The 17,189-nt window shown below is 50.9% G+C and overlaps 1 protein-coding gene across 1 annotated transcript; it reads right to left on the bottom strand.

Moving 5' to 3' along the window:
* Nucleotides 1-912: 912 nt before the first annotated feature.
* Nucleotides 913-16,827, bottom strand: TFRC (transferrin receptor). The gene is made up of 19 exons (XM_074911945.1): nt 16,728-16,827; nt 14,990-15,057; nt 13,135-13,348; nt 12,302-12,521; nt 11,946-12,089; nt 11,124-11,220; nt 10,638-10,760; nt 9,391-9,486; nt 9,078-9,217; nt 8,526-8,695; nt 8,124-8,243; nt 7,419-7,504; nt 7,233-7,296; nt 6,824-6,891; nt 6,370-6,437; nt 5,880-5,961; nt 4,720-4,941; nt 4,097-4,237; nt 913-3,802 (listed from the first exon to the last, which is right to left on the bottom strand). The coding sequence occupies exons 2-19, from the start codon at nt 15,020-15,022 to the stop codon at nt 3,560-3,562; spliced, it is 2,331 nt and encodes a 776-aa protein (XP_074768046.1). The 5' UTR covers nt 15,023-15,057; nt 16,728-16,827; the 3' UTR covers nt 913-3,559.
* Between the last annotated feature and the right edge of the window lie 362 nt (nt 16,828-17,189).

Here is a 17,189-nt window from a genome sequence, read left to right as displayed (position 1 = left end):
GGGCTGCGCCCCCTCGCCCCCACCCCCCCGGGGTGCTGGCTCTGCCCGGCTGCGGCAGAGCCCCGCGCAGGCAGCGCCGGCCGGGCTCGGGGCGCGGCGGCACTGCAGGGAGAGGAGCCCTGCCAGCGCCGGGCAGGGAGAGCTGCGGGAAAACAACGTGTTTGAAACACATAAATCATCCCTCTTGGAAGAGGAGGGACCGGAGCTGTGCCGGCACAGCCCTACGGAGCCCGCAGGGCTCCTGGAGAAGCTGCCCGCTCACCCCCGCGGTGCATCTTCTGAGGACAGAGGGGTTGTGAAGCAGGAGGGTACGGCTGGCACCAGGGAAGGGGGGAAGCAGCAGGGAAAAGCTGAGCGTATTTAAAATGCGAATCCCCAAACCAGTGCGGTTTCACCTGAGCAGGCCTCCGGGGCTGGGGGTGCAGCTCTCACTCTGGGGATCCAAGCGGTGACCAAATCCCCACCTGCACCCCAAGACAGGGGAGCTCCAGGACAGGAATGAGGGGCAAGGGGTGGCTCTGGCCACCCACAGCCCTGCCTGGGCACGGCCAGGGGGAGGTCTGACATCTCATCCTCCTCCGGACACCCCCCAGCACTGCAGGCTCCTTAGGGACAGCAGTGACTGAGGCAGCAGGCAGCACAGGGCCCTCAAAGGAGAAGGGGGGTCTGGGGAGACTTGCAGACATTGCTCGCCCCCCTCCTTGCCAGTGTCCTCAGGCCGGGTGCCTGCAGTGGGGCAGGACATGGAACCCAGCAGCACGGTGAGGTTTGACTTGCTCTGGCCCATGGACAAGGTGGTGCTGGAGTTGCCCGTTACCAGCCCCCACAGCCTCCCTCCACCTGCCCGAGCTCCCCCGCGGCCACAACAGCATTGTGGCTCTGCAAGAACCCACGAGAGGAGTTGAGGGCTTTTTCAAAGTTTAAAACTTTATTCAAGCAGACAGCAGGTAATCCAGAAACAAGAGTTTAGCACCCCACACCAGTCAAATGCCAGCATTGAGCAAGGCACTCCAACATCCCAAGAGTCATGGTTGTGCTGCCTAGCCAGGAGACAGGCTTTGTCTTTCTCTGCTGGCTATAAAGCGCATGATTAAGTGACATCAAGATGCATGCAAACACTACAGTGAGGACTCCCAGACAGCAGCTCTTAAATGCCATCCAGGGAAGTGTCACTAGGAAACTACCACAGCCAGGGGCTGCACACATGCCTCAGGCAGCAGGGTAGTTAAGGAAGAGCAGGGAGTCGCACAAACCTAGGCATCAGACTTCTAGAGACAGCTGAAAAGCACTGAGTTCAGTAACTAGGCTGGGGGCTTGTCCTTGCCCAGGTCTCTGCCCCAGCTGAAAAACATTCTTTCCCCCAGGAACTACTGCTGGGGCTCAGGCCACTCATCTGGTTTAGATTTAAACACCAGATCAAACTGTTTGCAGAGTACAGGACCAGCTGTTGCCTGGGCACACAGAGCAGTGTTCAGCTTCCAGTCAGGGAGCAGAGGGGCACCAGAAAGGTGCCACTGACTTCACCCCCCTCCACATGACACCCAGGAGGCAAGACTGGAGTTCCCAAAGAGCCCTGAGGAGTAGCTTGCCATGCCCACACACCAGCCCCCACAGTGCCAAAGCAGGCCAGGCTCTTTAGTAGCATGCACACCCACCTAGAGCGGGTAGCAGAGCCCTCCAGAGAGCTGTCAGCCCCCAGCCCTACATTCGCCTTTTAATTCCCCAAGTCTTTGTAACTAATTTGAATGAAGTTTACTAAATCACAGAGCACACAGCCTAACTAGCCTAGTTTCCACTAAACATTCAATCACCAGTCCTGTGACTGGAGGCAGGAAGCCACTTCAAGACAGCACAGCTATTTGAAAGAGTTCAGCCTACGGAGAAGGTAGAGTCTAAGGAAGCACATAACAGAAATTTGTATCTGCATCACCACAGGAGAGTGGAAAAATAGGACTGCAGGAAATTGATCCATGTTAGATACTAACCATCAAGCTTTGCAGATGACATTGCATGATAAGCATAGAACAATTATGGGAAACACTGTCCCCGATAATTACGTACACCCATAGTGCAACATATGGAGGTCACTGCCTCCGATATAACACCGTGGTAGGCAAAAACTACCTTGTTCTTTACACATTATGGAAGACACTGCCTCCGATAATGTCAGTTAGGTTTCATGATACATAAAGTACTGGAAATTTGCAGGAAGCTGCCATTTAAAAATTGTGCCAATGCCTAATCTGAGGTACAAGAAGTTCGTGTGTGTTGCCACAGGTGGAGCTAGGCCTACACAGCAAGCCCCTCGGCCGGGGCCAGGAAGGAAGCTGTGCTCCCCATGGAGCACAGGGCGTCCAAAAGGAAAGCAATGAGGGAGTCCGAAGCCCAGAGGGGCATGGACACTGCAGAAAAGCCAAATTTCTAGCATTTGAGTTTCCACCCAGCAGCACTTCAGGGATCACTTTGGAGCAGAACTCGGAGACTTGCTACCAGGTTTATACTTCCAAGTTTCTGCCAAAGAGGTGTTTTTGCCACAGAAAACTTAATTGCTAGTTTTCAAAACTTTTTTTTTTTTTGAGGGGCCTGTTTAGATTATTTTAAACGCAAAGTTCCAGTACCATGTTTGATTGTAATAGCAGATGCTGCTTTATTCAAAAACGACAGTATAACTGTCATAATTATGGAAGGCACTGCTTCCGATAATTATCTTCTATAAAAAAACCACACCATTTATAGTGAACGCTGTCACTGATAAATAAATACATAAAATAAATATCTCAGTGCCAAACAAGAGCCATCCTGCAAAATGGCATCAGTCAAACAGGGTTTGGCCAGCAAGAGACTCGATTTCACAAAAGGCCCCAGAGCAGCAAGGTCTGAAATGCCAGTCTAGAGCCATTTCTCAATGCTGCAAGACGCACTGAGCTGCAAGCTAAGAATATAAAGGGGGCATTAGATAATCTTTGGGTCATTTTCCCAGGGTACTGAGACCTGCCTCAGCAGAAGCAAGACTCCAAGGTGTCGCTGGGACCTTGCTGTTGAGTAAAGGCAGGCTGGGCACTTCAGAGCTTGCTGATAATCCAGCACTTGCGGGCTATTACTAGGTTGTTTTACTTCTGAACCACAGGTTGGTCTCTGCAGCTCCCTGCCAGGGAAGGGATCCCTATTACAAGCGTTAAGAGGAATCCATTCCCTGTTTTGTCAGTAGGTTTAGGGGGCCAACAATTAAAACCCTAAATAGATGAGGTACCTCCCCACTCAAGGTACCGGTTCAGGAGTTACCTGAGCTGTTAGTTCTCAAGTATGCTGGAGAGCAAGCCCCACAGGCAGGTGTAGGCAACCAGTTTGGACTGTGGTCAGATGGGAGCCTGGTCAGAGATTTCATGGTAATCTTAGTACCTGCTTCAAACATGCCTCCTGTGAATTTGTCAAGGTGAGATTTAAATTTTACGCTCAACTTTGGTCAAAAAAGATTTGTTGCCAGAAAATCTATGGAAAAATGCTGTATTAGGGAGTGGGTTTACCCTAATCCTGTACCTTAACTACGTGTTTGCTGCATCTAGAATTCATTGTCTGTATTCCAGATATCACCCACTAAGGCACTGGCAGCCCCTTTAATGGTCCAGGTCGCCAGGGCCAGCTGCTCTTTCAGCATGTTCACGTCCACGCTGTCCCTGCTGGTTCTCAGCAGCTGCAGGTTCTCCAGCAGGCTCTGCAGGGTGTGGGAGCCTTTGCCAAAGAAGATGTGGCGGAAGGGAGCATCTTTTGGTGAGATGTACGGGGAGAGGAAGTCATATTCCACCTGGAGTAGAGGTGCAAAGTTAGGGTTATACTCTCAACCTCCCCTGTTTTTCTTTCCTAATCTGCCGCATCGTGAGCTCCCAACCTCTGATCCCCAGCCAGCCCTTTCCTGCAGCAGCTCTGCAAGGACCAGACCCTCTCGCAGGAGCAAGCACAGAAGTCAGTCACGTTGACACTAAGCAAGCAGAAGAGATACCAGTCTGCACCGTGCCCACGGCTCCTAAGGAAAAGGCCCATCCTTGCCAGCACACTCTGCACCTTCACAAAGAAAGAAAAACCAGTTGGAGATACCCACCTTCATGATCCTGTCATTCAGGGCTCTGCGGATGATCCTGTTTTCCCTGTCGCTGTTTGAGATGTCGTTTCGCAGTGAATCTGTAGCTCGCTGGAAGTCACCACGGGCAAAAAACAGCCAGTTCAAGGTCAGCCCCAGCTCCTGTGAGGGAGGAGCTGTTAACAAACCTGATTTTCTTCTTTTGCTGCTCTCTTACCAAGAGAAAGTGCTGGGGGTTTTTTGCCAGTTTAACCAAGTAGCAGAGCGAGTTCCTGGCAGACTCTTCTAAGGTCACTGAGCTCAGTGACGTCTCTCCCCACCCACAGTTTCTTGTAGGCTTTCAACAGAGGTGCAAATGAGACACAAAGCTGCGCTGTGCTGTGAATGATAACCAGACAAGAAACCATCCCCAACCTCCCATTTCCTCAAGAGCTCATCACAGCCGGATTAGCTAAATCTGTCTGCCACAGCTACTCTGCCTGCAATGCTCTTTAACGGACATCAAGTCAGGTCACATCTTACTACACTCTTGTGCTCATAGGAGGAAGATGTCCACCTTGTTGTATCCAGTGGCAGCAGAGCCTTATTAACACACAGCCCCGTAACAGTCTACAGGGATTCAGTGCATTTGGAGCCTTTCTTACCTTCACATCGCTATAGTAGGGCAAAATCTTCTCCTGGAACGCTAGCAATTCTTCATCGTATCTCTCAAAGTCCAGGAAGAGCTCATGATCATGGGTCAGCCTGAGAGCTACTTGTCCAGCAACTTCTGCAGCAGCACGCATAAGAGCATACAACTTGTCAATCTTCTTCAGGTTGTCCAAAGTGTCCTGAGTGGTGCCCAAGAAGGCATATTCCTCACCTTTCTGCAAGAAAGAAGGCATTGAAGTTAGGCAGTAGTGCTTCTCCAGCTAGGATTTTTCACCTCCCACTACAGTTTGCTTGCTACTTCCACCACATCCCATCTCCTTGTGCTACTAAGTAGCAAGATTTGAGTAGTGGCAGAACTTCCAAGCACAGGGGAAGGGAATGAAGCTTCTGTGTTTTGTCCCTCAGTTTCCCAACAGTCAGCAGGATGCTCTGCTAGTCTGTTAGACCTGAAGGCACGTTGACCTTTTCCCCCTCAGAGTTTACTGCAGCAGTGCAGGCAGGCAAACCCCAGCAGCCAGTTTATTATGTGCTGGCAACACCCTCCAACCCTTCTTGGCACGACAACTCAGTTTTTTTGTGGAACAAGTCTGAAACTAACAAAATCCAAGCACTGATAAGCAGAGGATGCCGTTATCAGAAAGGCTCCCACCTGCACACCTGCAGTAACAGAACAGGCTGCTTGGCTGATGCCATTTTTGCCAGCCCTGCGCTACAGCAGCAGACCTGAACAGTCTGAGTTAGTACTTGCTCGGGCCAATGGTACTGCTTCCCCAATGTGCTTTGCTTGCTGACCAGCAGGCTGTATGTAGTACAGTCTTTCACTGAAGCGTCAACAGCTTGACATCTTTCTAGTGCTTTTAGCTCCGAATCATTGACATCTGAGCCTCCAGAAGAACAAGTGCCCCCTCTCCCAACAAAGTGTTCAGGACTCTGGAACAGAGACTGTAAGTCAACCATGCCCCAGGAGCAGTTGTCACAGCAAGTACTGTCACAGCCATCAGACCCAGAGGCTGCATATTTGCCCCCAGAGAGGCTCTTGCATAGACAGTGAGCTTGGGACAGCACCTCATGCTCTGCCATCCTAGAAAGCAGATATCCTTACAGCACTTTCCCTGGAACGAGCACACCAGGCAGGCAGACAGACAATACTTACATTGTAGAAACCAAAGGAAACCACCGGAATTCCTGAGTACGTCAGGACAGGGAATGCTGCATTATCCAGACCAAGGGGAACACTGCAAAAGACAAGTATTGAGTAGTTACCAACAGGTTTGGACATCCCAGGAGAAAAGCTACAAGCCCTAGAGTTGAAGCTCTGAGCTAAGTGGACTACCCTGACTAGACAAGACTGGTTTTGGCAAGGAGTCCTGGCCAAGTGCCGAGATCTGCTTGGCCATTTCTGGCCACCGGTCTTTGTACAAGGCTGTTCTTGCCCTAACAAAAAGGTGTCTGGGCTGCCTACAGGCAGCTTGAGGCGGCACTAGGTACAGCCAGTATTGTGCTGTTCACACCTGCCTGATCCCATTGCAGCAGGCAGAGCCCACCCCAGACAGTGGTGTGACCCTAGCACAAAGAGCAGAAGCCGTTTAGTTTGTTCCTTTATGGAGATTTACTTTCCCAGACTGCAGTATGACAATACTTACACTGTTTTTACCCAGTCAGAGCCAACTCTCTCATACAGGCTTTTCGACTCCTCCACTGGGTCCTTCACCTGCACAGAGATGACAGTTACTGCACTTGTTCTGACCTCTGCTTGGCCTCCCAGGTCCATCCTGGATCTCACACTGCTGTGCAGACACCAGAGGCATGCGTGCTCCCCTGCCCTTTCTCCACACAGGCATGGTTCATGCGGGACAGGCATTCACCTCCCACTGAACTGTGGCATTTGCTGATTTTAGATCCTGCATGCACGAACTGCAATTCCCAGAGCACAGCTGACTTCAGACAGGGCCCTCCAGAGTACCTCAGCCCTTTCTCCTAAATGGGGATTTCTCCTCAGAACCTGCCAGCTGGGGAGGTGACCCAACACAGCTCTGCCCGCTTTCAGTTCCTCCTTAAAACCAGTCACCTTGAAGGGTCTTGGGCTGATCAACTCACCCCCTTCAAAGTTCTCTCCAGCAATGTGTACAGCAATGGGCTAGCAGAAATCTTCATGTCGTTGACACCTGCAAAAAAGAAAGGGTGTTTGATGTGCTGGCACAATTAACCACTACTGCTAGAGCTGCTTAGCCCTGTGACTGAGCAACAACTGATCTACAGCTTGTTGCCAAAGGATCTTCAATGGACACAGGACAATCTACTGGTATCCAGCACAGCTGCCTCCTTCTGGCTCAGGCTACGGCAGCCTGACAGCTTCAATGACAACAGGAGAATAAATGGAGTCATGTCAGTCTTCAGCCAACCACCCAGAATCAGCCTCTGACACAGCCCCCATTCCTGGAGGTTAAGGGATGTCTGTCAAGATATTCTGGTCCCACTCAAGTTTCAAGAAAGAGTAGCAGGTTACCTAGGACAGCGGCATCCAAGTTAATGTAAGTGAAGGCTCTGGCATGCAGTGTGGCAGAGTACCCCTAGAACAAAACAAGTATTTTAAGATGAGCAGTAGCAGTACAACACCAGGATGTTTAAACCACAAGAACAGGAAATCACAACTGCACAGCCAGCACGCAGAAGTCTATGAAAGAAAGAATACCTCCAGCCACTCAGTAGCACCCACAGCTCCGTACTCTCCTGCACTCCAGCTAGCAAAGATGATGCTGCGCCTTGGTTTGTAGCCATCTGCAAAGAGAGAGAGACTGTGATGTCTGCCCTTCCCCCATGGAGATGCAGATTAGCACAGAATGCCTGGCTTGATGAATTGCCTGCTCCCCAGACAGAGCTGAAACATTCTGGCTGCTGCAAACAAATGTGCACACTAGTAGCTGCATGCACCTGCCCCCACCATGCTGCAGAACTCTGCAGGAAAACCACGCTGTTTGCATTTCCCCCCTTTTTTGTTTAGCTGCCAAGCCCAAAATTAACTCTGGAGACATAAGCACTTGAATTAACTGCCACCATGCAGCCCCCACTGCTTCAGCCAGTCAGCCACTTCAGCGTTTTCCCATCTCCAGCCCTGGCTGTCCAACAGACAGCTCAAGCTTAAGGTCTGCACTGTGTGTTATCCAAGGACATTCTTGCACTCAAGCCATACCAGATACAAGCAGGCAGTCCCTTGGAAGCAAGTGCTCACTGCAGACAAATTGTCTATGGTGGACAAATAACAGCTTCTCAGGAAACTCTATCAGATTCCCTACACCTTCCCACAGGATTATTTCGCAACTGGGCTCTCCAATGTTAACACACACAGAACTAAACCTGCATCACCTCCCATCCCATGATTTTGTACACAAATATTTACCTTTTTTCACCATGTCTGAGATCACACGGGCAAGTTCCAACAAGATGGCAGTTCCAACGCCAGCCTTGGCCGCTCCAGGGCCCCAGGAGTCTCTCTGGGCTCCGATCACAACATACCGATCTATAAAGAAGACATCAAGATCTGAGCTGCAAGCTTCAGGTTGCAAACACCATTTATCAGAACAGCTTTGAGCTTCTGTACTAGGAACAGAGTATGGAGTCTGACCCCTGAATCTGGCACACTGCTTGCTTTCATTTAGCCTTTCCCTGGCAGCACGGTTCAGCTTTTCCCTTGACCCTTAGGGGAGGGTCTTGGTTCTGCCTGTGAGCAGCTGTCATGTTCTGACGATCCAGAAGAGGAAGGGTTTCCCTCAAGACTGTGCCACAAGGCGGTTGTTGTTACCTGGTTCTTCAAATCCCTTGATAGCACCGAAGATGTTCAGAATCTTCCTGTCCACCATAACATTGTTCACACTCAGTTTCACTGTGAAGTTGCTCATGCTGCTCGGCATCACCTTACATCCAAAGATATCACTTTTCCAATCCAGAGGGCATCTCTCTCCATCCATTTTACTGAGGGGAACAACAAAAAAAAAAAGATATCCTTTGAACTCTTATCCAGCTCTGACCTCATTTATCTATCCTGTGAAAAAAGCAAGCCTGCAACTGCAGGTGTAGCCTTGGTTGAGGGCCTGCTCAGGAAATAGCTCGCAGACCTGTACCACTAATTAGGCAGGGAGAGGTAGGATGCAGAGGCCGAGAGGAATGCAACACTAGATAAAGTTCAGTCTAAGATATGAGGCATGCACACCAGCAAGTGTCTCCAGCCAGTTCTGGTAAGTGCTCCCTGCCATACACAGCAAAGACCAGCAGAGTGCTCCCTGGCCTTGCAGCACCTCAACACCCTGCAGGAGGGCCACAGCAGCCTAGCCTGCAAGGCAGGAGAAAGCATTACCTGAACAGCTTGACTAGTGCTTGGCTAGAGATAGTCTGAACAGCAATGCGAGGTAGTCCAGAAGATTCCACTGGCGGGAACTGGGTGTGGTTGAAAGAAGGGAAGCCTGGGGTGAAAGGGTCTCCGGTTCCAAGGTGGGCCTGTGAAAAGTAAGAGGAGTCCTCAAGTCTCAGAGCAGCCCAACAGTTTTCATTTACACAAGGGCATGAAGCACTGCTGAGCCAGAGGTCTGCAGAAAGACTGCTGCAGTCTGCAGTCCACTGTGAGAAAGGTTCACGAGAACAACACACACGGGAGCCAGGTGCATACTCACATGTCCAAAGGGGACAAGGCCCTCTGTGTTCCTGTAATCGTAGGGATCCAGGTACATCAGGGCACCAACTGCTCCTGCCTCTTTGGCATTTGCAACCTGAAGCAAAGAGGAACATTGACTGCACATTTGCATGGCAAACAAGGGGAGTTAAGGCAAGTACATGGAGTAATAGGTGTGAAGGGTTGTGTCCAACTCCACAACAGATTTTAACAGCTACCTGACAGTGATAGATACACAAGGAAGCTGAACACTAGCAGCTCAGTCCTACTCCAGGCAGAGTGTGTCTAACACTGCACTGTTAGTGTCTCACCCTGTGATTCCTTCAGCTCACACCTGCTCCTCAGAGGAGCTTAGAAGAAAGATGTTACTTAATTCTGATTATGCTCCATCTGTTTTCCCGATATTAGGTTAGTCTCAAGACAAGACAGGCAGTCACTGGAGGTTCATCTTCCCATGGAAGATGGAGGCAGTGGCCTAGTCAGATCCCTGCTTAATACACCTACAACCCAGCGGCCTCTGATATGCCACCAGTACAAACACTCTTGCAAGGCTAGATGCCAGTCTGATAGGTGGGAAGGTGACGGGAAAACCAGTGAGCACTCCTCGCAGAAGCACTTTTCAGCTCTGCCTCCCTAGGAGCACCCATCTGAGGGGCAGCTCTGGGTCAGGCCTAGAACAGGCTTGTGTACAGAAGGACGTGGATCCTTATGGCTGCTTGGATATTCAGTCCTACTCACTACAGAGGGAACATTACAGCAAGGTGCAAGGCAGCTGGCGGGTCTGCGGTGCCAACACCTTCACATGGTCCAGGTAAACAGCAAGGGCCCAAGTGAGACACTGCAGCCAAGCTTTGAAAGTACCTGGCTGCAGCAGCGAGAAGTGCCCTGCAGGCAAGGCTGTTCTGCTTCTAGCAGCCCTATTGCTGCATCTAACAAGAGCAGCCATCTCTGCACCTTGTAGCCCGAAGGCTGCCTCCCAGCTCCATCACTCCAGATACTTGGCTGTCCCAGCAAGACCGCTGGAGGCCAAGGAGAATGCCACCATGAATGGCAACCAGCTCTGTTCAGTCTTGGTGTCTAGACCTGCACATGGAGGCTTAATGCAAACAAGCAAGACCAGACCTGCAGGGACAAGACTACATACATGAATTCTAGACACCTGAATGAAGACGCACTTCTCTGCCTCAATGAGGAAGCATAGCTTCCTGATGCCCAGTTTGCCCAGGCGCTGGGACACACACTGCCTACCTTCTCAGCGAGAGTTATTTTTCCAGCTCTGAAGATGATTATAGTTTCATTCAGTGAAATATCCAGATTCTTTATCTTCTGAAAATCAGCTTTCAGTCCATAATTCATATGGACTGGTTTGCCCTGGAACAGAAACCCTGGTTATAAATGCAGCAGCCCCATGTTAGATACTTTAAACAGCCTACAGAGCCACGGTAACAATGATTCCCATTAAAAGCAGGGAGTTCAAGCTCAGCAATGTAAACGCTGATCACATGCAACATGCCTGTTAGAGCATTCCTATCCAGATCCCAGCAGAGAAGTTTAAACAGTTACTTCTGCATCTTGCTTAAGTAATAAAACTATGTGGGCCCACTCCTCTCCCAACTCTCCCCATCACCAACCCCAATCTCTAACTGGGGAGGGCTTTATACACTCCATATCTTGGATATATGCCATCTGCTAAGTGTGCAAGCACATTTCCAGAATCTTCTTGAAGTCACTCACAGAAACTGAGCCACTCTTGCTGTATGCCACATATGCACTGGGACGCTCCAGTTCCTCCTCTTTACCATCTTTCAAAGTAGACACAGTGTTGTCACTACTGTTAAATGTAAAAAGACGGTGTTATGTTCTTTCTTACATAAACTCCATATTTAACTATCTCCTGTATTTCAGTTTGTGTCCAAGCAATCCTGACCAAGTCAATGCAGAGCTTGAAACAAGCAGACTTGTCCCAGTACTTCTATGCAAGAATCTCTGGGGTTGTTCAGAGACATTAATGGAGGCTAATTTCCAAGACAAGTAGCAGAAAGAATCTCTGCTTCCAATTCTCTTAGTCCCCTCTTAAGAGGAGTTAAGCAAATTCATTTCCCCCTCAACATGAAGGGGCAAGTAAGATATGAGGGTACAAGCTGTCAGCCAACACAGTGCCTGTTGACAGTCTCCTGAGCTACTACAGGAGCCACTGCCAGGTCTGCAATACCTGTCTGGGTGACAAGACAGAGTTGCCTGTGCTAGCAGCTTTAGACACAAGGAATCTGCCCTTCAGCTGAGTTTTTACTCTATTTTGTTTTCTCTCCACTTCCTCAACATGCTTTGAGGAAACAGCTGTCCCAGGAAAAATCCACAGGGCTGCTACCAGACCCTCTGGATTTAGAAAGCCTTAGAAGAGACAGGAGCAGCTACTGCTTGGCTAGGTTGAGGCCTTCGTTGGGGAGGGGTAACTGGCTCAGTTTCAGCACTGCTTTCAGCAGAAATCACATGCTTGCTCAAGACTACCTATGTCCATGCTGTAAGGAAGAGATCTGCATCTCTTCATTAACGTACCTGCCTTTGACCTGCAGCTTAATGTAGTGCTCATCATTCCACACTTTATCCAAGGAGAAGCTCTCAAACTGTTCATGGATGTAGATGGCAAGGCTCTCATCTTCACTCTGACCAGCTTCAAAAGAGTACTTACTTGCTCTGTGCCTGTAAGTAACAGATGTACAGCTTAGGCTACAGCACCAGCTTGCACTACTGCTCCAGCCCGCAAACCCAAGTTGGATGGGCCATCTAAGGCCATGTTTAACCACATGCCACCCCAAAACATCTTTAAGGCCCTTGTTCTCCAAAGAAGCTTGACTTCTGCTCACCCGCTGTGCCTCTCTCATAGCTGTAAATAAGCTTTCTGGAACTGTTACCTCAAGCTGTTCTCAAGATGCGTGGTTGACAGCTTATCTGACAACAGCTTTCTGAGGTCAGGCCAGTACAAAACAGGTGGTCCAGGAACCTCTTCCACAGCTTCATTATCATCCACTAAGTAAGATGCGGTAGGAGTCATCTCACACTTGCCACTTCCATCCAGACACCTGCTGTCCTTCTGCATTCGTCCACGATAACTCAAGTAGCCAATCAGAAACCCTACGGGCAGATCAGGTATTTCTTTGTGCTGCAGAAAGATGGTTAAACCAGCCTCACACCATACAAGTGCATTCAAAGCAGCTTCAGGGTTAAGATGTATCTCTGCTGTCACACCATTTTTGACAAGGTGGCATACCCAAGGACAGACAGGAATATGCCGCCTGACATTTTGCCTGAGCTGGCATGTTTTAAAGTACGCTGTAAATCTGATCTTGTGCTTGGCGGAGTCCCTCCAGCACCACTTGGGAAGAAGAATGCTTACTTTAGATCAGTAGCAGTGTTAAAACCCTTAAGAGAGGAGCACTAGAGGCTTTACTGATATGTTGAACCATATCTCTAGAGAAATGTTAAGAGCTAATTGAGGGAAAACCAGTACACTTGCCATATGAACCAGTTTGCCCTTTAGCTAAGTCACAGTTCCACTGTCAAACTTCACACTTCTTTGTGCCAATTCTGCACTGTAAGACTGAGCTAGACAGAGATAGTGATGAGAGGCTGCAGCCTGGATCCAGGCTCTTTATGTCCTGAAACAATACAGATTCAAATGTTAACAGCCTCAGATGTGCTCAATGCGAGAGTCCACTTCATGCAGTTGCCTCCCACCCTTCCTTACCAATCAAAAGGAGGAGGACAGCTGTGATGATTAGGAAGCAGCGGTTCTTGTCAATCCTCCATGGAGGAGGCATGCTGGCGTGCAGGTGCTCCGGTCTCCCAGTTTCCCCTCCTTCCTCATCATCAGCAGACAGATTCATCTCCACATGGCTGTTGTCTCCATCCATTTGCCGGGCAATGCTAAAGCGCGTGTATGACTTCGGCTCACCACCAAACTGTATTGAAAAAGTTACACAATGGAAGAGTTTGCTACACCAGCCTACATACAGTCCTTGCAGCCAGCTGCACTCCAAACCAAATACAGTTTGTTTATCTGAAACTGCTCCAGCGCAGTTTGCACATTTGGCTGTCAGTAAGTCAGGGTGGCTGCTTTGAAGAGACAGATAGACTCAGACCCACTCAGGGTCTCCAGAGTTTATTTAACATCTGCTTGCCCTGTACAAGTTCAGAGCCATACTGGTCAGTCTAGCTTGGGAGTCTGATACAGATACGACACAGCCAGTGGTATCGGCATTTCCCTCATCACCCCACCCCAGCAAAGGCTGACTGAAGCAGAAACTTCTGGTCTTAATCAGGAGCACGCTGATCTGACCTGAACACGTGCAACCCGCACAGAAGGGAACTTTGATCAGTACAAAGAGGAAAGGGAAGGCAACCCCTCCATGGTTATGCCTTTGAGCCACATCCACCCTCCCAGTCCACCAGAGACTGGAACTGTTCCACAGGCGTTTATCAGTGCCCAAGCAGAGCTGCTTCCAGTCCAGAGCCCACTTTTCTAAACAGCTGCAACACACAATCCAACAGCCCACAGAACAGCCGCTTGTGCACAAGGCAGTTTCTCACATTAAGACAGTTAAACTCAATTCCAGGCATAGCCAGGCACTGAGCAGAACCACTCAGCTTCCATTAGAGCCACTGAACTTGCCTGCAGCCATGGTTGTGCTGGGGACAAGCAGGACACTGGGTAAAAGGTCAGAGGAATAGTTTTGGGAGCAACAGTCCTGCAGACCCTCTCCATTGCACTGGAGAAGCAACTGGTAGCAAGCACCCGAGCCCTGTTACAATCTCAGCAGCTCATCCACAGTTCTCAGCTCACTCTCAAACTGCAAGTCAGCAGCTGGAGGTGAAGAGATCAGACCTTGGTTGGTCAAAAGAAAACCAATGTAATTTCAGACTTGCAGTTCCATTCAGTCCCACGCTACCTGCAATGAAGTGGCTGGCTGCTCACATTGCAGAAAGGGCAACACTGCAGTCTGTCCTAGCAGTCTCCCTGCTCAGCTGCTTGGCTTCCCTCACACCTTTCAGAGGACATGCCTTAACTCCATAGTTGTTCAGAGACCAAACCATCCCATTTGCAGCCCTAGCCTAGAGTAATTTCAGAGTCCAAGCCCTCCTCGACCGGTGGGCTTGGCTGAGCAAGCTCAGAGCTACCTCCTGCACATTTGTTTCAAAGTACAGATTGCATTCAAAGGCTGGACTTGCAGTTCAATTCCCACCTACAAAGTAACACAACAGAATGCATGTTGTTTGTCCTGATACTCATTTAATCAGCTTCCTCAGCAGCACTTCCTCCTGGAACATTGTTTGAGGCTGGTTCCCCCCTCCTATCAGCTTCCTGAGAGACACAAGACATCATAGCAGTTACGATTACTTCATCAGCACTGAACCACTTAAGCTACCTCCTTACCACGGCCAGCTAGCTACAGTGATGGTTGGCTCACAACCCACACGGTAGCACCTAACACCTCTCTGGATTCATTACTTTCTCTGATACTGACATGGAGGTTGTTGAACGTTTCTTCTGCAGTATCAGCAGCCCACCAAGAGACAAATGGCACAGGGGGACTGTGTCTTACCAAGTTAGAGATTGCCACTCTGGCATGGTCCATTGCCTTCAGGAGTGCCCACCAGCTTGACCAAAGCCCTAGAAGTTCAAAACAAAACAAGACAAGTCAGGCTGTTCCCCTGCCATTACAGAAGATGTCCAAGGTCAGTCACTGCCACTAGTGCAACGCTTGCCAATGGATTTTACATACATATTTCTACATAAATCACAATATTGGTGAACCTACATCAGCCTTGAATGCAACCTAGAAATTCACATACTCCCACTGCACATAGAAGTTCTAAGGAACAAAGACTCATTCTATTGAACTCCAGGGATGGGGGGTGGGGAGCAGTGTGCATAAATGAGGAATACAATCTCAAAGGGATAAATTGAGCCAAGAGACTTATTAACGGTAGGGCCACCTCCACTCAGGGAGTGCTGGCAAGATGCACTTGCTCAACTGTGACAACAAACACCACGTATCTGAGGTTCCTGGGGTCTGTCTCAATGACAGGATGGAGACAGAATTCTGACTGGTAGCCAGAAGTGTCACAATGCCATAATACAAAGCAGCACAAGCTCCTACCCTGCCAAAACCCTTCCAACTGCAAGGTCCCTTCTACATGGCTATATTCCTTACCACTTTATATAGGCCATTTCAGTTTTGAACAGTCTCCCAGAATAGCTAAGAGCAATTCTTCAAAAGTATTTCAGTAACTTTTATAGTTTCAATTTCTCTAGACAGCAACTTACTGTAACTGATTTACTTCAACATTTCTTTCTGAAAAGATGCTTGAAAAAGCTTTGCAAGTTAGTGACTAGACAGCTTGGGTTGTGAGCATGCAACCCGAGTATGCCCTCAAGCAGCACTGGCTTTGAACTAGTCTTCAGGTGCACGTGGATTAGCTTTTCTCCTGGGAGCTCTGCAATATAAGCAGGTTTTATCTGGAGTTCAAAGGCTAATAGCGGCTATTCACTCATTCTACCTTTTGTTTAGAAAGAGCATATGGAGATGAACTGCCGGCAGCTTTGAGAAGCCTTTTCCAAGTGACAATCTGAGGCCCAGGCTCCCACCCGGCAGGCAGGCGTGCAGATGGAGGGTCTCCTAAAAGCCAGGCCAGCTAACCCAGGAGAAGAGCCAGCGAAAGGCCTGCGGGCATCCCACCCGGCAGGGAAGCTCCCGGGAGCGCAGGGCCCCCCCTCCCCCGAGCCCACCGCCCCGCAGCAGCCGCCCCTCCCGGCCCAAACCCGCTCCTCAGCCCGGGGGCAGAGCCCGCGCTTCAGGCGCCTCACGGGGAACGGACCTTCCCTCCCGCCCGGGAGGCGGCCAACAACTCCCCATCCCTCCGATATAAGAAAAAAAAAGAAAAAATAGCAGCCTCCGGCGAGGAGCTGGGCGGCCCCGGTATGGCGGGCAGGGCCCGGCTGCGGGCCACCAGATAAGCGATCCGGGCGATACGCCGCTCGCCGAGGTCACGTCTCCCCTCCGCCTGGGCCTGCGGCCGCATTCCCGCCCGGGCGGCGCGACCGGGCCCCCTCGGCGCGTCCCTCCCCATCCTCAAGGTCAGGGCAGCCATGTGCGTGCGTGCGTGCGGGTGTGCACGCGCGCGGGCCCCGCCGCCAACCGGGGCTGCAACGGCTGCGGCTATTATTAGTAGTGCTGCTGCTGCAGCGCCGCCGGCACGGCCCGCGGGTGCCCGCCCCGCCGCGCCGCCGCCGCCTCGCCTCCGGGCGCCGCCGGCCCCGCTCCGCTCCGCTCCGCTCACCTGCCGCGCACGAGACCCAAAGGACACCCCGCCCGCCGCAGCCACCGGTACCCCGGCCCACTGCCTCGCGCCACGCCCGCCACGCCCGCTGATTGGCTGAGTGGGGGCGGAGCCGGGGCCGGGGCGGGCCTGCCGCAGGGGCTGACGGGATAGGCGGGCGGGCCGGGGCTGGCCGCTGCCCGCACTCGGTTTAAATCGCCTTGGGGCGCCCGTGGGGTGGTCGGGGGTCGGTTCCGGCTCTCCCCACAGGGAGCGCTGGAAGCGCGGCGGGTACCTTTCCCGTAGGGAGGACTGGTGGGGCCCCCTAGGCCTTCCCTGGGGGGAGCCCTGCACGGGACAGGTGTGCTCGCACCGCAGCGTGTGGCGGCCAGCAGGAGCAGATCACAGCTTCGTCATTCCCGCCCTCTCAGTATTTTGAGGGAAGAGGGTTGGAAAAATATTTTCTTCCTTGAGTGGAGCAAG

The sequence above is a fragment of the Athene noctua genome, chromosome 8 (genome assembly GCF_965140245.1).
Source record: "Athene noctua chromosome 8, bAthNoc1.hap1.1, whole genome shotgun sequence".
Classification (NCBI taxonomy): domain Eukaryota; kingdom Metazoa; phylum Chordata; class Aves; order Strigiformes; family Strigidae; genus Athene; species Athene noctua.
This window is presented reverse-complemented; position numbering and strand designations above follow the sequence as displayed.